Source organism: Xylocopa sonorina, chromosome 12, assembly GCF_050948175.1.
Source record: "Xylocopa sonorina isolate GNS202 chromosome 12, iyXylSono1_principal, whole genome shotgun sequence".
Lineage (NCBI taxonomy): Eukaryota > Metazoa > Arthropoda > Insecta > Hymenoptera > Apidae > Xylocopa > Xylocopa sonorina.
This window is the reverse complement of record NC_135204.1, coordinates 10,939,600-10,965,526: the sequence shown is the minus strand read 5'-3', so window position 1 is coordinate 10,965,526 and position 25,927 is coordinate 10,939,600. Positions and strand designations below refer to the sequence as shown.

Sequence of the window (25,927 nt, the reverse complement as noted above, 5' to 3'; positions counted from 1 at the left end):
GGATACGACCAAATGTAAATGCTATTCGTAATGTATATTCGTATAATCTCTAAACTTTAAAAGCTCACAACAACATGTTTACGTATGCATTCGCCTATATATCTAATTAAAATGATTCGTTTTCCTTATTTACGAGAAGCTCTACTTCTTCTGCATAAACTTATTACATTACCATAGAGTTACGCAACTATCGTCGAAAGAGCAGAAAAGAGATACACAATTATACATTCCCATCTCGTATCGAATTTTTATTACTCGATATCATTTCACTCTGGTATCACAATTAATTATTTTTATTTTTTTATTCTTCCTGTTCCTCCTCGTGTTGATCAATTGTAACATCTACTCTTTCTTTTTCCTCATCTTTCCTAGCTTCTGCCACTCGGGAATATTCAGAGTTTTTCCATTTTTTTCTCCGCTTCCCTCGGTCAATTTTCTTTGTCGACAGTAATTTCTCGGCTCTTTTTCTTTCTACTTTTTGTCTGTTTGCCCAGTCTGGATAAATACAAGGGTCGTAAGTTTGTTCGTATACAATTGGATCGATTGGACGCTTTTTGGTAACCTTTTTCTTCTCCGGTACTGGACATTCACCCATTTTATACGGTTTCGTTTTGGGCAATACCTTGCCGTAAACCTGCAATGAAGTTAACTTAAACGACCAGTTTTATTTTTTATTTGTGACATAAAATTTCGAGGACCGTACGGGCATTTCAAATATCGGCCTGCCGTATTTGTCTTTTTCTCGTGGTGGTTTCCTTTCGACAAGAGCACGTGATCTCGATGGCCTCGCTAAAGATTCAATTCTTCCAGAGGCTGAAGCCGACAATGCACTTTTCCTTACGGTAAAGGGATTCGCTCTGATTGATTTACTCTTACGGATACGTGGTTTAGACAGTTCCTTCGTACGCGAAGATGCTAAAACAGGCAAAAATGTCACATCAAGCGTATAATATGTTTTCTATTCCGTTAGTACAGTATCGCGCACTATTTTTTCATTTTCCCGCAGACCTTTCGCTTTCAAGGTTGCTCTCTTGATGCGAAACGGATCGTCTTTGCATGGATACGGTACAAATCTCCAACCGTGCTTCTCGATTCTTCTTCTTTTAACTTGTTGCCATTCTTCTTCCGTCAGTTCCTCCTCCTCCTCCTCCTCCTCCTCTTCCTCTTCCTCTTTTGTTTCTTTTTCCTCATCGCCGCTACCACCAACTGTTTTTCTCATCAGTTGTTCACATTTTCTTTTCCTCGTCATTTCTGCACCTTCCACCTTCTCCTTATGTTCGGCTAACGCGCATTTACCTCTTAACTCTCCTTCGTTGATTAACTTCTTCTTCCAAGTGACCGCGTTCTCGTCCCTCCTCTCTTTAATCGTTTTATACGGCGGCAGAGCCAGAAAATTCATCCACGGTGTAATCTGTTGATCGATTAAAGGCGTCAAGATCGTCATTATCGTGACGTTGACTACATGATTATATGTAAAAAAAATAATGATAAAATTAAGTTAAGTAATTGTACTTGGTAAGTAAGCGCGGTTCTCCGTATACCCGAAGGCGTAAATAGTTGTTCCATTTCTTCTTTGGTCAACTGCTGAGGACAATCGAGCAATTTCTTTGCCAAAGCCAACTTTCTCAATCTTTCTTCGTCAAGCCCCCGTCTTGTGCAGCTCGACATCGTTGGTGGCCTGCACTCTTCAGGAAGAAAGATACCGCGAGGTTGACTTAGCTCGAGAATCCTTTCGGACGGGTGATAGTTTAAAGCTGCTCGAGAGACTTTGTAGTAAGCGCGACCAAAGTCGCATAGCCTTATATTTGGTAAGGCCAACAAAATCGTTCGTCTAGAGGGGATCGCTGTCAGTGCTGCTTTCGAAATGCTCATGTCTAATTTACAGTTGACGCTTGGATCAGGTGTTTTACGTGGTCGCGATAAAATCTTCATTCTTTTCCTTAACCGAGACAATGGCCTCGAGGGTCGTACCTAAAAAATATTACACGTATGAGCGTCTAAAGACGAGCAAACATCTCTGCTTGTTCGATACCAACTATAGGCTCGGGTTCGGGAATCTTCTTTGGTAGAGCATTCTTTTTCGCCCATGCGTTGAAGCGAGCCCAATCTTTTGCCGTTGCAAGCCATCCTTTCAATTTCAGTTTACGTCTGGTTTTCCTATAAATCGTCAATGTACCCGAACACGCTGATTTGAATTTATCGAACTCGCCGCGAACAAGATTCCTTACCTTCCTTTAATTTTCGATCGATCAACTCTTCGGAATCTTCCCGGTGCTGCTGCTCTAGAAGATTCCGCTCTCACGGGAGGACTCTTACCCGCGGATACAGTTTTTCCGGCTTTCCTTATCCTTGAAGCCATTTCACAACTATTTTCATTATCTTCGCTCTAATAATTTCATTTATTTGTTATGCAGGTTAATTATCCCTCGGATTCATTCGGTGGATGTAGTGGGCATAGCGGGTAACGGAACCGTAGACGATGACATTTTTTATTACATTCTATTTGTATCTTTCTTCGTCATGTTATTTTCATTTTTTATGTCGTTACTATTTTTCTTTATTTTATATCCATGTTTTGTGTATGCAAAATAATCGCGATTCTGTAAGCTTGCATTTGTTTTTTCCCACCGACCCGCGAATATTTCCAATGAACAAAAGTACTCGGGTATATGTATAATGTACGGTTTTTATTTATCACATAGTCACATAGATATAATCGGAATTTTATCGTGGCCCATTTTTTACGGGCAGAGGTTTCGCGTCGTAGCTTTTAATCGTTTGATAGTAATTTTCAAAGTCTTCGTAAGGCTCGGTCCGCATCGTAGAATGTTTTGGTTTCGCTAGTTCGTGCAGCCGTTTCGAACATCCCTTATTCCTGGCTGCTGTAATACGGGCATAAGTGTCTAACAAAAATTTCTTCTTTTTCGTTTCCTGCGCGTCTTTCGACTGTTCGTTACTGTTTATCAATTTATGATACACTTGTTTTGCTAAGAATAATTAAAGTTATCCATATTAGTATAGATTTTATTATACGTTAGAGAGTAAAGAAAATATGCGGAAAAAGCGAATAGATCCTGTGCACTCTTAACGTCACGACTCTTTAAGCTACCTGAATTTCTGGACGAATTTGTCACGTTTGAATTGGATACATTAGACACGTTTATGCCGGCCTTCCATTTTGGTTTAGCTAATTTGTTTAACGAATCTGTAATTTGATACGATAATGCTCCTCGTTTCACCTAAAATAGCAAACCCCAAATATGAACGATCTCTATTACTCCATTTTTTCCCCATATATTTGCAATACGTACAGTAAAGGCGTTGTAGTTACTGTTTTTGTCAACTCTTTTCTTCGGTTTTGCTAATTTTTCAAATCTAGATAGATTGCCTTGATGAACACCTGCGTTCATATCGTTCATTGAGTCGTTATCGTTAAAGTTGCTTTAAATGTTAAATTGTAGAAGGGAGTGAAAGAAGATAAGTTGAAGGAAGTTGCAGGAAATTTAGAGAATTTTGCCAATGGTTAAGGCATGTTGATGTTTGACAGTGAAACGATCATAATCGCGATGTATCGGCAAACTTCAATCCATCCTGAGCGATAAACAAAATTTCACGTTCAAATCACAGTAAATATTTATCTTTCTTCATATAATAGGCTGATGATGAAATAATGTCAAAGCCCGTGGCCGAAAAGTACCATGCGAAACGAAAAATATATTGGTGCGCTCCTAGAAAAGTAAAAAGCATGACAATTGAAGAGAACGAGGAGGCAAACGTGGCAGTGAAGAACAGAAAATCGAAAAAAGTAAAATACAAATGAAAATATTTTATTTACATCTCGTCACGCTTTACGGCATCCTCGATAAATCTCGTTTAATCCCGTACATATTTTTTTCTCATTAGAGGGATCGGAAAAAAAAGCAAAAAAACGTAACGAACCTGAGGCGCATCGATATCCTAGCTCAACCAAAATCTCGGAGATATAAACAAGATCATGAGAATCGTTCCTCTAATGTTAACTTTATTTTCCTCTATACTCTTTAAATCCGTCTCCTATATCATGTCATATCATATATATCATTTAACTTTCGTCTACATTATTATGTAAAAGGTAAGCGAATCTGCTGGAATACAAAAAATTCCACGAAGCTCGCGGCGAAATTTGATAAATCAAAGAAGTCCCAAAGAAGTTTATCCAGCTAAATCGTCGATAATGAACAAAGTTAAAGGATCACGCGAACTTTCGGAGAATTTTAGAAAAATCCCAACATCCAAAGACCGTTCATCGATCACATTACCTAAGAAGATAGGCATCCGATTATTCTCTTCAGGTTAGCCTATTCAAATTTATTCACTTCTTTATATATATTTATTTATTCATTTATTTATTTATTACTTTTTACTACACTTTTTGTAATCTAATTATACAATCGATGATTCGTATATTTATAACAGTAAATAAGAGGCTGAAAGAAATGATCATCTCCGAAGGAATATAAGTGAATATCGCTAAGAAAATAAGAATCAATTCAAAGATTGTTTGCTATCTACTTTACTGAGGAATCAGATTGCATAAAATGAAAGGATAATAGTCAGAAGTAAGAAATTGGAAATTTATTTCGTTCGATAAGTATAAAAATATTCGTGGACGGTATAGGATACGTACGCTTACAATTACTGCGCGCGTTATAATCTCTGCTTTATAAAATCATATAAAATTTCCAAAAACGGACGGATGGTGAAGTTAACTGTGAAATTCGCGATATAATACACTCGTTCGTTCATACGTACATTCAACAACGTATCAATGTATAGATAAAAAAAAAGAAAACTCTTAAACACATATAAACTAGCGTATCATACATTCATATTTAATACTCTACGATTCTTTTTCTTACCGAATGTATATATAAAACATTCTTGACAGAGACACATACGTGGAGAAAATTTTGACGGAACTTTTTATCTGCTAAACGTGTAAGCGATTATAATCGTAACTAACGTGGCTAATATCGAATGCCCCATAGCTGAGGCACCAGCTTTACAATCTACGATTCTTCGAGCTCTCATAAAATCTGGCCCCAGATACGCGCTAAATTCCCTTTTTTCTGGCGGTATTACCATCAACTGTTGCGTGGCATCTTGAAAAATTAGGTCGCTGTAAGGGGGCTGACTGTAAAACATGCTAAAACTAAACTCATCCTGTTCCTTTCTGCCGTAAAATTGTTGGGCGTAAATAAATAAGTTTATATACGAATTAATCTGTGTCTCGTTGTAGCCGTAATATCCACCGCGAGTAACTACTGCGTTCGCTGCCACCTTCCCTAAATTGCAATGTACGTAATCGGTTGTTGGCCGGCGAGTGCCATCCGGACAAAGCAGTTCAAAGTCTTTCGTAAAGGTATTACGCGCCCACGTCTCTCGCCTCTTTCCATCGGTGTTCTCCGCGACTGTCGTATGCTTTACAAAGGCCACGTCTCCGCCACCTTCGACCAGACATCTGAAGGCACCTGTATACCCAAAGTAGTCTTCGGACGCGTCTCTGCGGCAATAACGGAAACTTGCACCGTGGCATAGGTCGCACATGTTATCGTATGGTACTCCTGCGTCGTAATGTATTTTACAATTAATTGTAAATCGATCAGGGCAGTCACGAATTTTCAAAAAAGATGATCATTACCTGTGTTGTACTCGGTGCTAAGCGCACCCGGGACACAAGATTTGCTGAAATATTCGGCAGCTGCGCGAACCGAATCACAGCCGTATCCTCTGATCCAAGAATTCGAAATGAGATACGCCAGTGGATAGACCCAACCTGCCGCCGTATTGATTCCCGTGTGGCAAGTATACTTATTCTTAAGGTATGTCAAATCTGTATTGTCATCCTCCTCTTTCGCCACTGCGACTACGTAATATTCTGGGGTAGGTAAGTTGTAAACTTCAGATATAAATGGAATCAAATCGAAGCGTAAACCAGCGGTATATACATCGCTGGTATCCAATACGGCTACATCGGCGATACTGCAATAGACAAATAGAGGCCCATTTTACGTATCTGTCAATCTCAGGTAAAGTAAAACTTTCTCCATTCCGGAACCAAACGTTACATACCCACTTTGTATAGCCTGCATGCAATGCATTTGGCTATGACCTTTATGACAATTTAATTCCGGCTTCAATAGTTGCGCCTTTAATGCTATCTAATATGAAACCGAACAGATTAATAACAATTATATTAACGGAATATAAATCTTTAATATTTCCTGTTTCATTTCTACCTTCATCTTTATACATTTCTCCATTTCCGGGTCAGACGTAACGCACAGTGTCATTCTACCGACGGGACATCGTCGCACTTCTAATATTAGATCTATAGATTTCCCTAAATAACCAGTATACATTTGATCCTTCTCCGGCAACTGGACAAAGCCTCGCGCTGAATCCTACAATTGGATTATATACTAGATAGTAATTAAACAATTTCATTAAAAAATTCAAATCGAAGCAGAACGGTATCCTGTGATACTTGCGGAAAAAATTAAGTTGCGATGCATTCCATATCTGGGCGTAGATTCGAACAAATTGAACGTTTCTATTGGCTGTATGTCCGTCGATTCTCCCTTATTCCATACCGAGAGTTCATTCCAATTAGAACTTTTCTCATATCCGCTACGATTCTCAATCTCTGCGGTATACTCGTTTACTTTACCGTACTCGCTTCTATTAAAGCTACTCTCGCCAAACCGATTATTAAAACTCGACCGATTCTCAAAACGATTATCATATGAATCAGTTGAATCCTTTCCATTCTGTTTACCCAATACTTGAGCTGCTTTCCCTAAAAACCGCTGATACAATCGACGGGTCTCGATTTTTGTTGCGGACGATGTAACTATTGCGCGCGATGGAACGCTACCCCAATTACAATATTTATACTCGTCGATTGGCTTGCGAGTACCGTCTCGACAAAACAATTCAAACTGTTCTTTCTTTACCGAATCTATTTAATAAAATGTTAACAGGTTACTTATTAACGTTTTGGCCAAAATTAATAAAAGAAACTATTAAATTAAAGCATTAAATTAAAGTAAAACATACCAAAGTCAAATGTTGTTGAGGTCATCTCGTCCACAGTTGTATGTACTAAGAAAGCTATTTCTCCTGCCTCTACCAAACATCTGAATGCTCCTTCGTATCCGGCGTAAGGATCCGAGGTTGTACATCTTTCTCCAGGTACTTTTCCGATACACAATTTACACAATTGATCGGAATTATCACCCAATGGATTATATTTATCTATCAGCGAATTTACCGCACAGCTAGGTCCAAAGTATTTAATGGCAGATTTCACATGATTATTACAGTCAATAATTTCTAGTCCGCCTTGTTTCATGAGCTACAAAAAATAGAAAACTAACATTTTATCGCCGACACCAGCTAATTATCTTAAACAGATTAAAACCATTAACATTTACCGTATGAATCGGAATGACCCAGCCTGCGAGCGTTCCAAGACCCGCGAAACAAGCCTTTCTACCCCTTAAATCTTGCAGACTCTGAACATCCGGCAAAGATCCCTTTCTTATGACTGCCACTGCATATTGATAAGTTACTCCGCTCTGGTCTATTTCTTGCATAATTGGCACCAAACTGTGATACCGTCCTGCTATAAAAATTTCACCAGCATCCAAGGTAGTTATCTGCGCTTTCTCTTCGTCCAACATAGCCATGCATTCCTCTTTATTAAACGCTTGTTTACATTGCACTGAAATGTAACTATGGTCGAAAAATGCGATTTCACGATCCACAGCTCTCGAAAATGCATTGCATTTGTTCTGCTCGGCTTCAGATATCGTACACCAAGTAACAGTGTTGCTTAGATTTTGTCCTGTGAATAAATTTATTATTTTATTAATAAACAATGATGAATAACAAAAGAGTGTAACATTCAGAAACTGTATGAAAGCAAAAGCAATCTTTTATACCGTATGTAAAACAACACGCCAGGCCAAAGAATAACGCAATTACAATTTTACAATTTTTCGACGGCATTTTAAAACTTTTTTTCACTCAAGCATCAAACTAATAGAGGAAAGCTACAAACGACAACACCCATCAACGTCATACCCTATTGTATGCATCACTGTACTCAATAAGCTATAGTGGCATCACTTATTCCAGACATGTTCATTTAACCAGCAATTGAATACGCTACTTTCTTACTTATATTCTTAAGACTCTATTTCTAAAGATATTCGAAATCATTGATTTATCTTTCAATTTATATTACGGTGAAAGAAAAGTTAGTTCCTGTTAAAATATTTTATTTTATTGCTCGTGGCGCCATCTCTCCGCAAAGTGCTCAAACTGTTCGCACATCGTTATCGACAGCGAAGTGAACTACCGATCGACTGGTGGCACTATCTGTCGGAGAACTGTTAAAACTGTTCGTACTCTAGCTTGAGCACTCCTCCACAAGTAAAATAATTAAAATTATATAAATATGGTATCGTACGTATTAAAAATTATATTTGTTTTAAAAAATACTTCATATAATGAATACTAGTCTCATTTGTTTGAACCGTTTTTTTTATTTTTCTCAAAGGTGATAAAGAACTTAAGAGAGTTACGCAACAGGGACTATGAAGAATTAAATGTAGTAATTATATTCTCTCCAACCAATTAGCATTAATTTAACCTTAGACTGGTATTATACTGTATATTTTACGTTAAAATAAAATATTACATTATTAATTGGATGTACATATCAGCATGATCTCAGATAGCGCAACTAGCTTATTCTGAAACGTAGCAGTGGCCAATTCTTGTCCCAGGGACAGGAGATGCCTATGCTGTATCCTAGTACCATGAAAATCGGTACCTGGAAACTAAGCGACGAAGTATTTGTTCGTTAGAGTGAAATATTTAATAGTTAATGTCACAGTATGAACGTAATTTATCATATTAAACGAGTAATACTAAATACCGATGATGTATAAATTAACCTACAACGGTTATACCAATAATCAGTTTAATCGATTAGAAAGTATGTACATTTGGTGCGAAGAACATTCTATTTTCGGTCCGGCGGCCGATGAATCTTTCTTCTCAAAGAAAAAAGGAAATAGATATCATTATTAAATAATAAGAAGAAAGATTGCATGTGAGAACGAAATTAGTTGCATCGAATACCGTATACGATAACTGAGATACCCTCAGATTCGACGGATCAATGCAGCAATCACTTTTTATAAATGAGAAAGAGGTACAAAAAGTATCAACATGGTACTAATTTTCTTTGAATGAGAAAACAAATTTTCTCGAATCGATAAACCTCAGTAAGACTGTCCAATGAACTTACTATGTACTCTTCGTATTGAGATATTTCACTTACATATTAATTGTTCGGCATGGAAGTTGTTTGGAAGAATATAAAATTTAAATACATATTTGCTTGTATTTTAATCACATTTGTTATTTCGTGTTTAATAAGTATTTCACCGATGAGCATCGGTAAGCTTATAATATTTCCAACATCGGACTTATGGATGAAAGAGGGATAGAAATATCTTTGAATTATTTTCTATTTCAGACGATTGTAAATGTGAGATAACTACTGAAACAAGTCAATACAACAATCAGAAACAGGAGGGTAATCTTGGTAGAGTTCGTAAAAAGTCATCAGCTCGTCGTTTAGCTATACTTGTTCCATTTCGAGACCGTTTCGAGGAGTTACTAATATTTGCCCCACACATGAAAAAATTCTTAGATAAACAGAATATAAATTATCATATATTTATACTTAATCAGGTACTTTTCTTCTTATCCATCGTGTAATCGTTAACGTGCATCAATTAATATTCACAGACAATATTAATAACTTATATCTTTGTAGGTTGATAGGTTTAGATTCAATCGAGCCTCTCTTATAAATGTAGGTTTCCTTGAAATTAACAAAGAGTTTGATTATATAGCTATACACGATGTAGACTTATTGCCTATAAATGATGAATTGTTATACTTGTACCCTAGTAAGGGCCCTTACCACGTATCTTCTCCAGATCTACATCCTAGATATCATTATCCAACGTTTGTTGGCGGAATATTGCTTATTAAAAGGTTCTGATTGTACAACAGTAGTTATTACACGAAATACCGAGAAATTTAATAGAATTAACTTAATCGAATAAATATTTCTACAGAGAACATTTTCTACAAGTGAATGGTATGTCCAATAAATATTGGGGCTGGGGCCTTGAAGACGATGAATTTTATGTCAGGCTGAAGGAGGCTGGATTAAACGTAGTAAGGCCGCAAAATATATCTACAGGAACTCATAATACATTCAAGTAAGATGAATTAAAAACAATTTGTATACAACAACATACCGTTTGTTAGATCGATTGTATTTGTTTCAGACATATACATGACAGAAATCATAGAAAACGTGATATGATCAAATGTTATAATCAACGCGAAGTTACTAGAAAACGAGATCGGCAAACTGGCTTAAATAACGTCTCTTATAGAATATTAGATACCATTAAAATGACTATCGGGGACACTTCGTTAACCGTCCTTAACATTTCTCTAATGTGCGATAAAACGAGTACACCTTGGTGTGAATGTGATAAAGTAATTGGATCCAAGGATGGAAAATCAAAGGAGAAAAAGAAGATGAATAATAACAAGTCTGCCACTGGATTGTAATTATTCTGACAAGAATTGTATTAAAAGAAAAAATGTGTATGTATACATTATACACACACAGACGCGCGCGTGTGTGTAATCAAGTGTATTTATTGTATATGTATGTACATAATCATCATCCAGCCTCCTTTACACTACTATACTTGAACAAGCCTAACATATTACTCGCACTTTAATAAATCTATATAATACGAAAACTTCGAATATGTATGATCATAGGAAGAGAGAAAGAGAGAGATTAATTATGTAGATATTATTAATTATATCCGTTATGATAAAAGTTGCATTTCATAAATTTTTTATATAAAACTATCTATTCTTCACTCGTACGCGATACTTTTGAAATAATCTAATTAAATTCACATGATTTTTAAACATTTAATTGATTCATAAACGTCGTAGTATTAAGAAAACATCTAAAATAAGTTTGTAGTAGACCTGTTCTCCTGTTTTATTATTAAAAATATCATTTTTATCAAAGGGAAAACAGAATAGCTGTAACATTGTATAAATTTTAAAAAGTAGACCATTATTCACGAACAACGATTTAATACTGCAATTCACTGATTCAAGTGGTCTTTTATATTATATTTGTATAATAATAATGATAGTATCTGTACATATTATATTGTATATTTACAATAAGGGCGAGAAGAACATGATTGGTACTGTACAATAAATATAATTATTAAGAGCACAATGGTAAGTATAGTACAATGATGGAAGAGAATTTTTCCTTAAATATTTATCATTTTTTAGCATTAAAAGAAAAAGAGAATATCCTTAATAGAAAAAAATGATGGCTACATAACTGCATTTAATTGAAGAATAAAATGTTCTCTCAATTCATTTGTACTAAAATCATCACCATCATTGTTCTCGTCAAAAATGTCCTGCACAGTTCCAGTCACGGTATCTGCGCCCTCGTATTCAGTCGTCTTTCCGACCGAGTCTGGCAGTTCTGTGTCCTTCTCGTCGATCTCGGATACGTTATTGGTATTGCGTGTTTCCTCTGTTTTAACGTTAATCTTTTTTATTGAATCGCGTACGCGTACCTCACCGATATCACCTTTGCTAGGATCTGTGAAATCATCACCGAGTATTCCTTTTCTTAACGCCGGTAACGGTGGCAATGGAAATCCGTATGAAAGTAATTTATCGTACCCACTTCTCCCAAAAACTTTTCTAATGTCCGCTGCCATCGTCAGAACCTTTTCTGAGAACTCTTGTTTCGAATTATCTATCAACATTTCACCGAACTTGCTCATTTTTTCATCTACAATTTTTCTTCTTCTCATGATAGTCTGCATGTTTAACATTTTCCTTCGGTAAGTGTTTGTATTCTTCTCCGCTCTCTCAAGGTATTTGGAAGCTTTCTCCAATTTCCAGTTTAATTCTTTTATTCGATTCTCCTTTTGTTTAATATGTCCCTCGAGCTTTCGTTTCTGTTGAGATTCTAGAGTTACTGTCTTCATTAATTTTTTATTCGCCTCTTCGAAATAATTCACTCTGTTTGATAAATCTTCTATCAATCTTTGCTTGGACTCTAAATTCTTCTTACAAAGAAGCAACGATTGCGTATTGGCCGATCTCGTATTAACTTTAGGAGTATCCGCTTCCCTAACTTGTATTTCACGTTCGTTGTTTTTGTTTCTTGTGCTGTTTTCCAGCTCCTTATAAATAATCAACTGATCGGTTAACTTGGAAATTACATCCTCTTGGATTTGTATCCTTTCTAACAGATCTTCGTAATCAGAGGGAATAATGCCAGTAGTATTATTTTCAAAAGGGGTTTGAACACCGTGCGCACAATTTTGCAATGGTGAATTAATCTTTATCTGATGTTTGTCTGCTACATCGGAACAGACGTGTTTAAAGCAGGAAGGGTGACAGGTTTTACAATTATAGGCTAAATTCAAGCTTGTAAATTCCTTTTCCTCGCACGGAGAGTGATCTATTATCGATCCCTTCTTGCGTCCAACTAATGGACTATCAAAATTTCTGTAAACAATTTCTTTAGGATTTTTGGGCGACACTACTGTTATTATAGATGTAATAAATGTATCGCTCTCCTCATTATCAGAAATGGTACTAAATTTTTTCGACGCTTGTGTTCCTATTGTATTGGAAGATAATTCTTCGATAATTTCAGTCACATCATCAGGATCGCCGGTTACTTTGATGACAAATTTACAAGTTTCCACTTCTGTATCAATTTTATTAATATCGTTTATTTCTTTGGTAAACAAAGATAATTGATTTCTAATTTCTGTTTCCCGATCGGATAATTCGCTATTAGTCGAAGAATTGACATCTTGATCAGAATTGCTTCTAATTGATTTTTTTATTGACTTCATTATTTCCTCCCTAGTTCTTCTCTTGCGCTTCATGGCTGCCCTTATATTCGGTATAACATGCACTTCGTCTTTAGTAAAATTTTCTTCTATATCTTCATTGAAAACTTTCTTTTCCTCTTTGATACCACCTATTTCGCCGTACTCCAAAGCGTTGTTATCCTCTTTATTCATTTTTGATATGTTCTTGGGAACAGACGCCTTTTCATCTCCGCTTTCAACGCCAAAAATTATTTCAACATTCTCTTCTTTACCTGCAACCATACGCACGACTTTAGTTATTGCCGTGAAACTATCATTTCTAGTTATCGACAAAGCAACGTTACGATCATTCTCGGTAAACTTACGTTTTGTATCCAGTTTTTCACCTTCACCACCATCCTTTCCACCTTTTTTTAGCATCGACTTTCTCTTATTGCTATTCTTTAAATTTTCATCTTCGGTCGATCCGCCGTCGCAAATTTGCTTCAACTTCTCCTCGATCTCATCGTAGCTATCCTCATATGTATTCCGGTCCATGACTCGCGCTATTTCTCCCTTTTCAATGATACCTGATGTTTGCAGAGTTTCTGGATCGTTGATCAGACGGGATAATCCAACATCCTTCCTCTCATCCATCGATTGAACATGTAAATTGTACAGGGTCGCAAAATTACTGGTAATATCTGTCAGATTATCCTCGGCAATCATAATAGTTTGCCTTTGACGATCGATCTTGACATTATTACCCTTTAGAACTATTTCTGCAGATTTGTGATTACGTTCCGACTTATGTTTAACAGATTCCACGGGTGGTCTTAGAAACTCTTGAAAATTCAAATCCTTCTCTTCTATAAGTTCAATAGACGAATGTTCGGTATCATTATCCGTGTACTCTACGTTCCATTCACCTTGTAATATACTTTTGCTTTTGCAGTCAAGTATTCTGGTCCTTTTTTTGGGTGACTTTCTAGTGGATGTTATAGTGAATATGGAAGGAACCGCATTCTTTTTTAATTTGATTCTACCACTTTGCGTTATAGACCATTCCTGGGGTTCGAAGTGTACGTGGCAAAGAAATGAGTTATTCGATGGTTCCCAGTCAGCTCTAGCAACGCGTTCTTGCCAAATTTTCCTCAGTTTTGGATTACGTGGGAAACATTTCATAATATAACCCTTCTCACTACGATTATTGCAGCCAACCGCTGCACAGCCTGGCATATTTAGACATCCAGAAACAGTTAAAATTTCTGTAAATTGTAAAGAAGAAATTGATCATGTCTAAATGGTTAAATGCCCCACGTTTATTCGAGTCTAACCTATTCAAAAATATACCTCTACATAAAACGAACCAACTAATAAGAATGAATGAATCATTTCTATCTAAGCGATTGATACGAATAATATAGAATTTCTCTAAAGATAACTTTAGATCGCGCATTACGAAAAGATTGGAAAAATAATGGAGAATATCAGGATATGCCAGGGATAAAGATGTATCATGCTCTAATTTCTATATTAGCACTAAGATAAATTGGGTGGAATGATATTTAAAAATACTCGTTAAAATATATCAAACCTTTGTGTTCGAGGCGTAATCAGTAACGTTACATCCGATAATGATAGAAAAAGTTCAATGGAACGTATAGAAAGCATCGTAACGATTGTATCGACACGTTGCTGCGTTATGCGATCTTTTATTCAGATATAAACTTAAAGGTTTGTCATACAGATTGTTAGATTATTCGAATCGAAACGGTAGGACTTTGTATTTCTTGTACGTGTGCATACATTAATCTTCCTTCTGTCGACAATGTGTGCTGTGAAAGAAACCGAAACTCGCTCACCTCGTCTGCTAACTTTACACGGAGACCGTGTAATTTTCAAGATATACTTATACTTGTAGATTCAATCGTGTCTATGTATTTACATATTTTATTTGAGATCATGGCATTGTTTGTACCGACACCGACAGTGGGAAACTTGTTTCGAGTTTTCTACGCAATCGAAATGCTCCGAGCAATATTATTCTATCTATCTAGTAAATATCTCTCTACGTAACATGGCTACCTCTGCGGAGTACCGAATATTGGATAATAGGTTAATTATTTAGACACGCGTCCTTTTCATCGAATTAAATCAATCGTTTTTCTCCCTATCGATACTGTTAATAGCTTCGGAGCAATAGTGAACTTCGTTCCACCTATTTTTTAACTATTCTCTTTAAATCATTCTCGTTCAACATTTTTAGAAGAAGAAAGTTATCAGTTCAATTTGATTATTTGCAACAGATAGTTATGGACATATTTGTGTACTCGTTTAAATTACACATGGTGCACTATACATTCACTGTTTTATGTCCTTCTGATCTGTTAAACGTATCACTCGAAGTAAACTTGGTGTTTAATATAAAATTGACAAATTTATAAGTAACAATGAAGATTATGCCTACATTTTATCCATTGTTATCCTTCTATTATTGTAGAACTTTCTTTCAACCGTAACGGCAAATACGCATCAAACGTCTATACGATCCACCAACTTTCTTATGCCTTGTTCTTTTGTACGATCAAAGCTTGTGATACAGTCGAAGGTATGGGAAGGGGGGAGGGAATGCGCGTGCGTGTGTATGCGTGTAATAGTATTTAGCGTGACGTTTGAATCACAAATAAATATGGTACACCAGAGCAGCATGTAGTTTCATATGTTCGATGCGTCTGTCATAAATTCGGCCTATGTTATTCAAATATATAATAATTGTTGAAATTTATTAATCTGTAAAAAAGCGGGGAACGATCTGTTAAACGAATAACTGGGAAAATGACAACTTTAAATAACGTGTTAAAAGCTATTGAAGCATTAAAATCCACACAAGAGCCAAACGCTGTTCCCTCAGATTCGAGCGCAAGGTAAAACAATTTACATTATTCTCTTCGTTTAATTAACGATATGAAATGATACATTTCTGTAAATTTCTTCTCTGCGTTATCTCTTCGCTTTTTGTTAAAAGGAAAGATAAATTGGCGTGTTGCACGACAATAGCGGAAGGAATATGCTCATCGACTGTTAAAGGAACACCCAAGTTTCCACAAGTTCTTAGCCTTTCGATTGAAACTTTACTGACATTGTGCAACGATGACGAATCTGATGTGAGAATGGTAGCGGACGAAACGTTAAATAAAATCATAAGGGTATATACAAGATTGTTATATTTTATCATCTTTTTAGAGAATGTTGATATTTTCTTTAATAGCTACTTTTATGTGACAGGCAATGGCCGACAGTAATATCGTCAAAGTACAAATAGAACTTTATAACGAGGTAAAAAGAAACGGACCGGCCAGATCGTTGAGGGCTGCTCTATGGAGATTTGGGCTTCTCAGTCATATGATTCGTCCCACGAGAGGAAAAGCGTACGTGTCCAATTTGATACCGTGCATAGTAAATATTACACACCGATCCGAGGAGTCTGTTATTGAAACACTCTCGCAATCGTTGCCGTTAATCATGAAAGCTCTAGGGCCATTTATGACAGACAATGACGTCAAGGTAATTCTTTTAGGTTTAGAATACAGTTCAACGTATGCAAATTTCAATTGACGTTTGTTTATTCTTTTTATATTCTAGACATTGTTAAAAGCGTTCTTTGAAAATATATCCTCCGTACAAGCAGCATTTCGTAGAGCTGCAGCGAACATGATTTTAGCAACGTGTTTGAATTGTAGGAAACCGCAGATGTTCTTAAACTATGTACTGAAACATCTTTTAGGTAAACTTTTTAACACGATATATTCCGGTACGAATGCGAGGCGTACAGTTTTACGAATCGTCGTTCGTTATTTCGTGTATGATGTATGTTACAGTGCCTATAAGTAAGGAAGAGGATTGTATAGCAACGATTATTGGTATTTTTGGTTGTATAAGAATGATCTTGCCGCATATTAGCAGCAATCCCTCAGAAATTGAAGATGATGAGACAGTACAGATAGATACGTTGTTGCAAATATATGAATTGTGTATACATTACACCAAATGGCATTCCGACCATAATGTGATAAATGCTGTTCTGGAAACGCTGACTCAGTTCTTGAAATCACCTCCGAAAACTTTGGTAGCGTTACTGTTATCGAATAAAGGCGTAACGCATAGTAGAATAACAATGAATCAAAGTGATGCGACGTTATCGTTAAGCCAAGCCAGTACCTCCAGTACTGCTACTGCTTGCGGGGAACATTCTGAAAGTGCTTTAAATCTACTTGACTCTGACATACCCGAGCTACATCCTAAAATAGAGAAGTGGATATTGGATTCTGAAACTGTATTCGTAGAAAATTTGCAAACTCCAAAGGAATGTTCGAACAATGTTGTAGAAACGAAAGGAAAGATTTTGGAGAATTACAGTGCACTGAAGATCGGAGTTATTGACAGTAAGAGAAAGAGTTTCTTTTTCTTTTTTTTTTTTCTCCCTTCATCATTCGAAGACCGTACGGTGTGCATTTATGTTTGCATTTCAGATGAAACGATCGAAGAGGGTAGTGACGTCGGAAATGAAATAGAGAAATCAGAAAAAGTTTATTCAGTTTTACAAAACGAAGCGGCCAGAGACGCCGACTGTCTCGAAGAAGTCGCGTCGCCTATCGCTTCTCCTAAAAAGCTTTCTTTGGACTTCTCGTTACGGGAAATGGACGTCGGGACTTTTACAGATCCTGACATACCTTTAAAATTTTGTTGCCGTTATTTGGTGTCGTCTTTCCTCTTAACTGGCAACGCTGGTCACGTAATGCCAGATAAATATTTTCGCGTTAGTGTAAAATCTCTTGCTTTAACTTGCGTGGCTTACATTTTAAAACTTTGCCCAAATCTATTTGTAATTCCTGTCGCAAAAGAATCAAACGAATCGAACGAAAATGAACAAATGATAACGGATATCTTATTGTTTGCAAATCATCCAGATCCTCAAATTAGGGGTAACGTATCAATGATTATTGGCACTTTTCTGAAATCCGTATACATTCAATACGGTGGATTTTTTGATAAGTTCGAGGCAGAAATAACGAATAAGAAAGTACGTGATGTTGTATCGTTGGAAAATTTGACTAAATTACTTTTAAAGGTAAACACTCTTACGATATCGCGTGATTCTTTGAACATTTAGTGTACACACGTGTACACTACGCTTTTAAACGTGTACAGGGATTGGAAGACGATTCTGCTACCACGTGTCGGCAAACGTTAACAGCGTTCGGTTTATATTTACCAGAATTATTGGAATCGGCTGACAACGGGCACGGGATTACCGTATTAACTGCATTACCTCATCTAGTGAAGAACCCGTATTTCCTTGTGAAAGTGAAATTAGTGGAACTATTGAGCGGGATATCGTACGTTACCGTGGAGCACATAACTGGCGGATCGATGTTCCAAGAACATTTTATCGATGTTATCATAACGTTACTGAGCGATCAAGATCAAAGGATTAGGCGTGCAGCAGCAGACGCTATTGTAAAGTAATTATCAATCTTTTACATGGTATATGGTTAAAAATACCAAATTTTATTCGTTTTTTTTTCTCTTTTTTCTTTTCGTAGGAGCATTCCATTGCTCTACTTTCAACAGCCGCACGACGATGTTGTTACGCGGAAGGCTGCGCAATACACGGAACGATTTTTAAGCGCTGTAACTAGCAGCTCCGTGGAATTGTCCTCCTGTCAAGAGAAACAGAGGCTGTTTCTAAACACGTCTGTACAGCCATTCGCGGCATTGAATTTCCATAGCGCGGCAAACTACAGCCCGAGCGTGGAATACTCTTTGTCAGTCGTGATCAATATGTTGGCCGAGATCCTCGGAGTACAATCGTCGAAACATTTAGTGTACGGATGTTGCGAGGCTTTGTTCCGTTTAAGCGACGTGTATAGTACCACAGTCTACATCAGGGGATGGGATTGTATTTCACCAAAGACATTGTTGAAAAAGTCTCACAAGAAAGTCGGCAGTCGATTGGATATTAACGAGACAAATTTTACAAACGACGCGATGCCATCGTCCATCAGCAACGGGCTGTTATCGTTAGCTTTACCTTTGCTGTCGTCGTCTCCTATAAGCTTGGATTTGTCGACGCATAGGCATTTGGTACTCCTCGCCGGGAATCTTGCGTCGGGTTTAGCATTTTGCAATTTCAAGCCCAATGACCCGACTAAAACGTGGTGGGGCACGTTCAAGGATAAACAAATGGAATTATTGTTGATACACGTTACAAGGGTGTTGAATATTTTTGTTCATATCATCGACGATGTACAATTGACGCAAACCGGCGCGAGGACTACGTTATCGTCTTTGTCGTCTACGCAAACGTTATCACCGAAGAAAAAGATAGCCGTGGCTGAACAGAAGTCGAAGGAGAAAGGAGAGAAAATTGGAATCCTACGATTCGGTAAAGAACAAATGGGCGCGTTTGTATCGTTGCCGCATTACGTGAAAATGTATGAAATTTTCAAGGCGGCACACTCGAATTACTTAGCCACGCTTGAACCGCACGCCAGCGAAATGTATCTGTCCCTGTTGAACGCGACTCTGGACGTGCTCTCGCAAATTCTCGAAATTATATCCGTGAACGAAGTGGCCCAAATCGCGGACGAGATTTTGTATTATCTGCAAAGCGCTATCGTACTCTCGCCAACCGCGACCGTTCAGTGCGTCCAGCAGTTGCTGAAATGTTTGTTCGGTACGAACGTCTACGCGCAGTGGAACGAATTAGATGCACAGAAAAGTTCCGACCGAATAACCGTGTTATGGGACGATGTCAAAGGATTCTATAATCACTGCTTTCAAAGTCCAGCGCGGCAAATGGCGGACACTATCAAATCTATGGGGAACAATTGCAGAGCCGAGAACGAGCCGGACACCGGGTAAGCTTTCGTTCTCTGCGATCTGATAAATAGGTACAGGCATGTGTTATTTTATTATACTTGTTTCAGATGGGTGGGATTGTTACGTAGAAAAGGCGATAGGAAGTTCTCATCTATATTCAAAAACTTGGCGCGATCCTCCGAGCAAAAAACCTCCGTGGCCTCGTTTATTCGTCTCTTCGAGCCGATGGTAATCAAATCTCTGAAACTGTACACCGTTACAAGTAGCGTGTCGTTACAGTGCCAGGTGTTGATGTTGCTCAGTCATTTGGTACAGCTGAGAGTTAACTACTGTTTGTTGGACTCCGATAGAATATTCATCGGATTCGTACTGAAACAGTTTGAATTTATCGAAGAGGGTCACGTGCAGCAAACGGAGGACCTTTTACCAAAGATCTTCAACTTTTTGGTACACTTGTCGTACGAGAAGAATCATTCGAAGACTATAATAGGGATTCCAAAAATAATTCAGTTGTGCGACGGGCTTATGGCGAGTGGTCAGCCAACGGTCACTCATTGCATACCGGCTCTCGGCCCGGTGGTAGAAGACGTGTTCTTAATACGGAACGCAACCTCGAACACGGTAGAGCAAAGGGAGCTCGAGACAACGAGGGAGGTTCTTATCTCGATGCTCCTGCGGCTGGTGGATTATTACGAAGTGATCGAGCTGTTGGCATTGTGCCTAACCGAGTCTAGATTCAGCGGGGACGGAAACGGGGAAGAGAAATGGAGACGATGGTCCCGAATGACGATGGACTCGGTTCTTCCTATGTTGGCAGCGGGAAAAGTTCGCATAGAGTCCGAGAAGGCGCATGTAGCGCTGGTTAAGCTGTTCGCGGCCATCTCCCCCACCGTGTTCAGACCGGTCGATCCTCTATTGAAATTGCTACTCGTCACACCTGACCTATCGAGTAATTCGCGGCTGAAACGGTGGTTGGGAATGATCAACGTCGTCTTGCTGTCCTTGATCGCCTGCTCGAAGGAGGAATCGATGCTCGCCCGACTTTCCGACCTGAGCGCGAACACGCCCGAGTTAACGAAATCGTTTCTTGTTCCCAAGTCTTCTCGAACCACGGACCCGTTGAACGTTTTAGACAGCCAGTCCGTCGAAGTGCCACCCGAGAGAATATTAGCTAGATTCATATTCGAAGTTATCAGCTTGGTAGGTACGAAAGTTCACGATCTGCTCGGACTGATCGATCGTAAGCGCGACGATCCGTACGTCGGAGTCGCCGAGTCGTTAGAGACCGACCGGTATCTGATTCATCAGTTCGCGTTCTTCCTGCAGTTGTGCATTCACATGTTCGAGTCCGGTAGCCATTGCAAAGTCGCGAACGCCGCGATGCAAATGACTCAAGGACGTCGTAACGTTCGCGAAGAAGAGAAGCTACCGATCGCCGATTTAAACGATTCGATGCTGAGCATTGGAAACAAGTGCCCGACGTTAACCTGCCAGTGGGCCTATCTGATGACTCTGTTGGGCTACAACGAAATGAGCTTTTGGTCGGAAATATTGGGCGGTACACGCCGAACGGGACACGCGTCGTTACGGTGTTCGCCGGCGGAGGAGGAGGAGAAAAAGAAGAAGAGGAAGAGGAAGAAGAACGATCAAGTGACCAGCATCAACGTACAAATAATCAGAAAAGGTGGCGTGATACTCTTCTGCGATTACGTGTGCGAGAATCTGAACGACGCGGAGCCCCTAACTTGGTTACTGGTTAACCATACAGAAGAGACGGTGAACAGCGGCATCGAATCGCCTGTCAGAGATCTACTGACGGCAGCTGTGCACAGAAATCCTGCGGCCAGTGGACTGTTGGTGCAAGCGATCGCGACCAAGTGCACGAATTTGTCTCAACCCAGCTTCGTCAAACGACTCCTCCAGTGTATAGAGGGTGCGCATCATTCGCAAAGCGGAGCCGTACTGATGACGCTGATACCACGGTTATTGTCCACCAAGTATCTTGCTTTGTCCCGTATGGCCGCGAAAATAGCCAGTCGAAGGGTAGAGATTCTATTGGCCACACCTGCGGCGGATGTTACCAAACAGCTGTCGAAAGATGATTTCGCCAAGATGATGGAAACCCTGCACACGAGTAAACTCGCGAGGAAACACGGTGGATTGGTTAGTCTGTTGAACAAATTCGGAGTACAGTATTACGATTTATCGCCCCTAGAACTTGATCAGTGTAGGCCGTTTAATCCGTCGACCGTGAAAACGATTAAACTAGACCGCGGCTGGTTTCTAGCCCAGGTGAGATTGCGTTGTTGCAATCCAAACGCTGGTTACAACGCCTCGGAGGCGGCGCAGCTACTTAGAAACTTGGACTTTGAGGACTGCCTCGGTATTTTGTCTTCCAAGGAGTTAAATATCACGATATTAAAGCCTTGCGTGGTACTCGGCGTACGGATGACCGTCGAGAAGTGCCAAAAGCTAGAATTCGGCGTAGCACGTAACGAGAAGGATTTCAATTTTGAGGCGAGCCCGTTGTACAGCGCCGCGAGGCAATGCCTATTGGAGCGGGTTCGTTACGTTACCGAATTGATGCCAAAACTGCACCACGTTTACAATCCAACGGGATCGCCTCGAACGAACAATTCGAAGGAGACGAAGTACGCGTATCGATTCAACGAGCTTCTGACTGACCCGATATACTGGGACGTACTTTTCACGTTACTACCGGCCGTGAGGGTGTACGTGAAAACGCTGCCAAAATTAGCCAAGTACAATCTAGCGAAAATCGGCAAGAAATCCGAGGAGGATTTGGCGAAATTCGCATTACTTTGCTTGGAATTGACGCATTGGATGATATTACGTTCCGACGGTGATTACGATGGGAACAGATTACCAAGGCCAAGGGACATGGAGCTTGCGTTAAGTTGCGCGTCGGAGATTCTGAAGCATCCCGGGCCGAGCAAGATTTTTGGCGACACTGGAAGGTATACGTGGATCTGTAGCGGCGCCGCTTCCCTGACGAGAACGGTAGAGTATCTGTTGAGAACGATCGACGGTTTGCCGGTCGTAGACTCGCGCGGTTTAGAGCCAGCGCTCGAAGAGGAGAGCACCAAAGAATTCGCGCGCGCTTGCACGCGGATGGCCACTCTGGTCGCCTGGCTGGAACGATGTCAGAAGGAACGATCGTTGAAAAATATTCCACGCTATCTGTTCGACGCGATACGGGATTTGATCGTGAGCATCGGTCGGCAACCGTTGGTAAACTCTTACGTACTGACTCCACCATTGATCTGGAAGCAAAATTCGACCGTTGTCGGTTCAGGCCCCACTAAGTGTTATTTCCCGCTGCTACCTTCGGAGTCGAATCTCTTGCAGGACGTCGAAATTTTGGAACAGTTCGTTTACAGGATCAACTTGTTAGGCTGGGTTTCCCGGCTTCAATTCGAGGAGATATGGATGGCTCTGTTAGGCGTGCTTAACATTTCACAGAACGAGAGCGTACTTTCCGAGGAGATACCCGCGTTGATTCAAGCCAGTAGCCTAGCTGTACAAGCTATAACAAGGCTGTTGTTGCAAACGTTGCTTCTCCCTTATCCTGGAAGTCCAACGGCCAGCACGTTCATCCATTACCCGAGGGATCCTCAGCTTTCGCTGCATAAAGTTAGCTCGCAGAAGTTGTACGCGATTCAGGATCTGTTGACGTGGAAGTACGAGTGCATAAACGACGACTCGATGCCCGACGATGGTTTAAACATGGACCACATCTTTCAACGGGGAAACGTGGAACAAGTTGCCAATTCGAACTCGAACACGTACATGTACAGTCAGCTTTCCGTGTCTTATTTATGGTCGTTGTGCAACTTGTATGAGGACAAGTTGAATATCTCCGTTCTCGAATTGAGGAATAGGAGGAACGACGCGTTGATGTCCGCGTCACTGGACTTGGATTCTTGCCTTCGTTTTTTAGTGGAACTCTACGCATCGTGGCTGTCCCCGCAAGCTGGTACACCTATACAATTGCTCACGGAGATCGTCAAGTCTATACTAGCGATTTCAGAGTTGTTCGTCGAAAGAGCTCAATACCAGTGGATGTTGGACACGTGTTTGGAAATCTCAAGAATCCATCCTACGGAGAATGTTATTTTACATCAATATCTGGTGGTGTGCGTGTGCAAGGCTGCTGCGGTACTAACACCATTGGTGCGTATCCAGGAATGGTATATTATGGCTGCAAGTATTATTGTTATTATTATTATTACTATTATTATTCCCTTCTAAAGGACTTGGAGACGTTGGACAAAGTGAAGCGCTTAGTAGACGCGAACCTGAAATCGGGTTTCTTGCCCGCAAGAGTATCCGCTCTTCACGGCTCGCTGTACCTATTGCAAAGCGCTGTGGTTGCAAATTGCGAGGAGACGATGAACGTTATACACCCGTTGGCGATAGAATATATACAGAAGCATCTCGACGCGCAAGACTCGAACGGGTAAGTCGCACGTCCGCGTACACATGGCACGTACCTTGATATCATTTTTCATTTAATTATTCATCTTTAATTATTCAATTTAGCGTGCTAAGCCAAAGCGAAGAGCATCAAGGTGTAATGTGGGCGTTGGTGTTCTTTTTATTGGAACACGCGGAGGATACACCACCAGACACGGAAGCTCCGGCCGTGTTGGAATTAGTCCTCGCTTTACTTGCGTCTCAAAATATTTCTTACAGCTTGCATCAAACCCTGTTGCAGGTATAAAATAAGGATAATGCATATCAATGAGAAGACTGCGAAGCCTTGTGTATATATAAGTGTAATATTCCGTTGATTAAGCACGCGATTGTTGCAGGGGCTCGAGCGACTGGTGGCAACCAAAAGCGTGGTTGGGAAGGTTGCCGAACAGATAGTGAAAGTTGCGATCGATCGTCTGAAAAAACCCAGCCCCATGCTATCGCTGCCGGCCTTGCAATTATTGTTGACCTGTATGTACACGGAGGCAGCGGACCGATTGAATCAACCGGAAATAGAAGAACCGTTACCGGATGCGGAACCGGAAGCGTTGGTTCGATCTATAGAGCGGGCATCGGCGATTTTTGACAAAATTAGAAGAGGGCACCCGATGGAAGTGGAGCTTCTCTGTATAGTTCTCTCCAATGTTCTCGGTGATTTCTTCCCACCGTCCGAAATCTTGACCAAGGTTATAGGGGAATTTTTATCGCCGCAGCAGCCTCATCCGCGGTTACTGTCCGCTGTTGTTTTTAAAGTTTGTATCGGACCAATACGGGAACGAGAAGTCGATGGAAGATCGATGAAATTTCAAATAATCGGACGATGATTTTTTCGTTCGTAGGTCTGTGAAAGGGCGTGCACTTGCGCACAGATGGAGCTTCTTCAGGATTGGGTTGTCTTCAGTTTGCCAAATTTTATTCAAAGTTTACCAGTGACGATGTCGACCTGGTGCTTGTCCTGTTTCTTTATTAGCGCATCCACGAACCATTGGCTGAGAGCTTTGTATCCTTTCGCAATTTACTTTTCTTAATTCGTTCCTTAAATCTTCCTTCTCCTTAACGTGAATGTTTATTTAGATTCCCCTATGTTCAATCGAGGATTGGTAAATACGAATACGAGGATAAAAAGATACTGTGTATCGCTGCTTTTGATTTTTATCACAAGGTACTGTTTTACGAAATAAAGTAACGGGACCGGAGAGTTAACGATTTCAATCTATGATGATTTCAGTTACCTAAGGAAACGCAGAGGAAAGCTTTTGTGGAGACTTTCGAAGCCGCAGCAAAGGAACCTGGAACTCCGTTCAGTGATATTTTAGCGTCCTTCTAGCTAGAGAAACGCTACTCTTAACTCTCCTTGTAAATTGGTGTACAATCATTACGCGGTCTTGGCTAGCGTGTACAGTTCTATGTGTGTGAGTGTGCAATGATATTTATTTTACATCGAGCCCTGTCGAGAAGAAGTAACTTGTTTACAATAAACAATATTTTTTAAATAATTTGTTGTGTAGCGATAATGCACT

The 25,927-nt window shown here is 39.6% G+C and overlaps 6 protein-coding genes across 12 annotated transcripts; 2 read left to right on the top strand and 4 right to left on the bottom strand.

Moving 5' to 3' along the window:
* Positions 1–301: 301 nt before the first annotated feature.
* LOC143429651 (uncharacterized) lies at positions 302–2,359 on the bottom strand. The gene is made up of 7 exons (XM_076905327.1): positions 2,229–2,359; positions 2,037–2,157; positions 1,542–1,971; positions 1,208–1,458; positions 1,009–1,153; positions 704–915; positions 302–634 (listed from the first exon to the last, which is right to left on the bottom strand). The coding sequence occupies exons 1-7, from the start codon at positions 2,357–2,359 to the stop codon at positions 302–304; spliced, it is 1,623 nt and encodes a 540-aa protein (XP_076761442.1).
* Positions 2,360–2,724: 365 nt separating this feature from the next.
* On the bottom strand, positions 2,725–3,410 carry LOC143429650 (uncharacterized). The gene is made up of 3 exons (XM_076905326.1): positions 3,312–3,410; positions 3,110–3,239; positions 2,725–2,987 (listed from the first exon to the last, which is right to left on the bottom strand). The coding sequence occupies exons 1-3, from the start codon at positions 3,408–3,410 to the stop codon at positions 2,725–2,727; spliced, it is 492 nt and encodes a 163-aa protein (XP_076761441.1).
* Positions 3,411–4,874: 1,464 nt separating this feature from the next.
* Tsf2 (transferrin 2) lies at positions 4,875–8,135 on the bottom strand. Its single transcript, XM_076905748.1, has 8 exons — positions 7,986–8,135; positions 7,476–7,888; positions 7,099–7,396; positions 6,531–7,000; positions 6,279–6,443; positions 6,112–6,200; positions 5,681–6,021; positions 4,875–5,603 (listed from the first exon to the last, which is right to left on the bottom strand). Exons 1-8 carry the CDS (start codon positions 8,050–8,052, stop codon positions 4,963–4,965), a joined length of 2,484 nt encoding a protein of 827 aa, XP_076761863.1. The 5' UTR covers positions 8,053–8,135; the 3' UTR covers positions 4,875–4,962.
* A 1,056-nt stretch (positions 8,136–9,191) lies between these two features.
* Positions 9,192–10,907, top strand: Beta4galt7 (beta-1,4-galactosyltransferase 7). The gene is made up of 5 exons (XM_076905701.1): positions 9,192–9,513; positions 9,593–9,810; positions 9,896–10,119; positions 10,203–10,349; positions 10,419–10,907. Exons 1-5 carry the CDS (start codon positions 9,411–9,413, stop codon positions 10,708–10,710), a joined length of 984 nt encoding a protein of 327 aa, XP_076761816.1. The 5' UTR covers positions 9,192–9,410; the 3' UTR covers positions 10,711–10,907.
* Positions 10,908–11,345: 438 nt separating this feature from the next.
* LOC143429664 (uncharacterized) lies at positions 11,346–15,624 on the bottom strand. Of its 4 annotated transcripts, XM_076905347.1 has the most exons (3): positions 14,623–14,882; positions 13,412–14,293; positions 11,346–13,318 (listed from the first exon to the last, which is right to left on the bottom strand). In XM_076905347.1, the coding sequence occupies exons 2-3, from the start codon at positions 14,262–14,264 to the stop codon at positions 11,514–11,516; spliced, it is 2,658 nt and encodes an 885-aa protein (XP_076761462.1). In that variant the 5' UTR covers positions 14,265–14,293; positions 14,623–14,882; the 3' UTR covers positions 11,346–11,513. The 4 variants fall into 4 exon arrangements, with proteins under 4 accessions (XP_076761462.1, XP_076761460.1, XP_076761461.1 ...); XM_076905345.1 differs by lacking the exon at positions 14,623–14,882 and adding an exon at positions 15,496–15,624 and having other exon boundaries at positions 11,346–14,293; XM_076905346.1 differs by lacking the exon at positions 14,623–14,882 and adding an exon at positions 14,891–15,153 and having other exon boundaries at positions 11,346–14,293.
* An 86-nt stretch (positions 15,625–15,710) lies between these two features.
* Positions 15,711–25,903, top strand: Htt (huntingtin). 4 transcript variants are annotated; one of them, XM_076905745.1, is made up of 16 exons: positions 15,711–15,952; positions 16,054–16,234; positions 16,314–16,592; positions 16,671–16,812; positions 16,907–17,470; positions 17,558–18,156; positions 18,237–18,550; positions 18,632–19,948; positions 20,018–21,110; positions 21,237–24,104; positions 24,185–24,390; positions 24,474–24,648; positions 24,746–25,159; positions 25,247–25,407; positions 25,482–25,569; positions 25,636–25,903. In XM_076905745.1, exons 1-16 carry the CDS (start codon positions 15,864–15,866, stop codon positions 25,732–25,734), a joined length of 8,589 nt encoding a protein of 2,862 aa, XP_076761860.1. In that variant the 5' UTR covers positions 15,711–15,863; the 3' UTR covers positions 25,735–25,903. The 4 variants fall into 4 exon arrangements, with proteins under 4 accessions (XP_076761860.1, XP_076761859.1, XP_076761861.1 ...); XM_076905744.1 differs by having other exon boundaries at positions 20,018–24,104; XM_076905746.1 differs by lacking the exon at positions 15,711–15,952 and having other exon boundaries at positions 16,111–16,234; positions 16,297–16,592; positions 20,018–24,104.
* Positions 25,904–25,927: the final 24 nt, after the last annotated feature.

Excerpts from the sequence above, each read along its gene's own strand:
- LOC143429651 (XM_076905327.1), bottom strand. The coding sequence starts at position 2,359 with ATGGCTTCAAGGATAAGGAAAGCCGGAAAAACTGTATCCGCGGGTAAG. Across the intron at positions 1,459-1,541 it reads ACAACTATTTACGCCTTCGG|TCAACGTCACGATAATGACG; the intron begins GTATACGGAGAA and ends ATAATCATGTAG. Across the intron at positions 1,154-1,207 it reads AACAACTGATGAGAAAAACA|GAGGAGGAGGAGGAGGAGGA; the intron begins GTTGGTGGTAGC and ends GAGGAAGAGGAG.
- LOC143429650 (XM_076905326.1), bottom strand. The coding sequence starts at position 3,410 with ATGAACGCAGGTGTTCATCAAGGCAATCTATCTAGATTTGAAAAATTA. Across the intron at positions 3,240-3,311 it reads GTAACTACAACGCCTTTACT|GTGAAACGAGGAGCATTATC; the intron begins GTACGTATTGCA and ends TTGCTATTTTAG. Across the intron at positions 2,988-3,109 it reads AAATTCGTCCAGAAATTCAG|CAAAACAAGTGTATCATAAA; the intron begins GTAGCTTAAAGA and ends AATTATTCTTAG.
- Tsf2 (XM_076905748.1), bottom strand. The coding sequence starts at position 8,052 with ATGCCGTCGAAAAATTGTAAAATTGTAATTGCGTTATTCTTTGGCCTG. Across the intron at positions 7,001-7,098 it reads CTCAACAACATTTGACTTTG|ATTCGGTAAAGAAAGAACAG; the intron begins GTATGTTTTACT and ends TTTATTAAATAG. Across the intron at positions 5,604-5,680 it reads TAGCACCGAGTACAACACAG|GAGTACCATACGATAACATG; the intron begins GTAATGATCATC and ends ATTACGACGCAG.
- Beta4galt7 (XM_076905701.1), top strand. The coding sequence starts at position 9,411 with ATGGAAGTTGTTTGGAAGAATATAAAATTTAAATACATATTTGCTTGT. Across the intron at positions 9,811-9,895 it reads ATATATTTATACTTAATCAG|GTTGATAGGTTTAGATTCAA; the intron begins GTACTTTTCTTC and ends ATATCTTTGTAG. Across the intron at positions 10,120-10,202 it reads GGAATATTGCTTATTAAAAG|AGAACATTTTCTACAAGTGA; the intron begins GTTCTGATTGTA and ends ATATTTCTACAG.
- LOC143429664 (XM_076905345.1), bottom strand. The coding sequence starts at position 14,264 with ATGCCAGGCTGTGCAGCGGTTGGCTGCAATAATCGTAGTGAGAAGGGT.
- Htt (XM_076905744.1), top strand. The coding sequence starts at position 15,864 with ATGACAACTTTAAATAACGTGTTAAAAGCTATTGAAGCATTAAAATCC. Across the intron at positions 16,593-16,670 it reads TGACAGACAATGACGTCAAG|ACATTGTTAAAAGCGTTCTT; the intron begins GTAATTCTTTTA and ends TTTATATTCTAG. Across the intron at positions 25,570-25,635 it reads CTTTTGATTTTTATCACAAG|TTACCTAAGGAAACGCAGAG; the intron begins GTACTGTTTTAC and ends TGATGATTTCAG.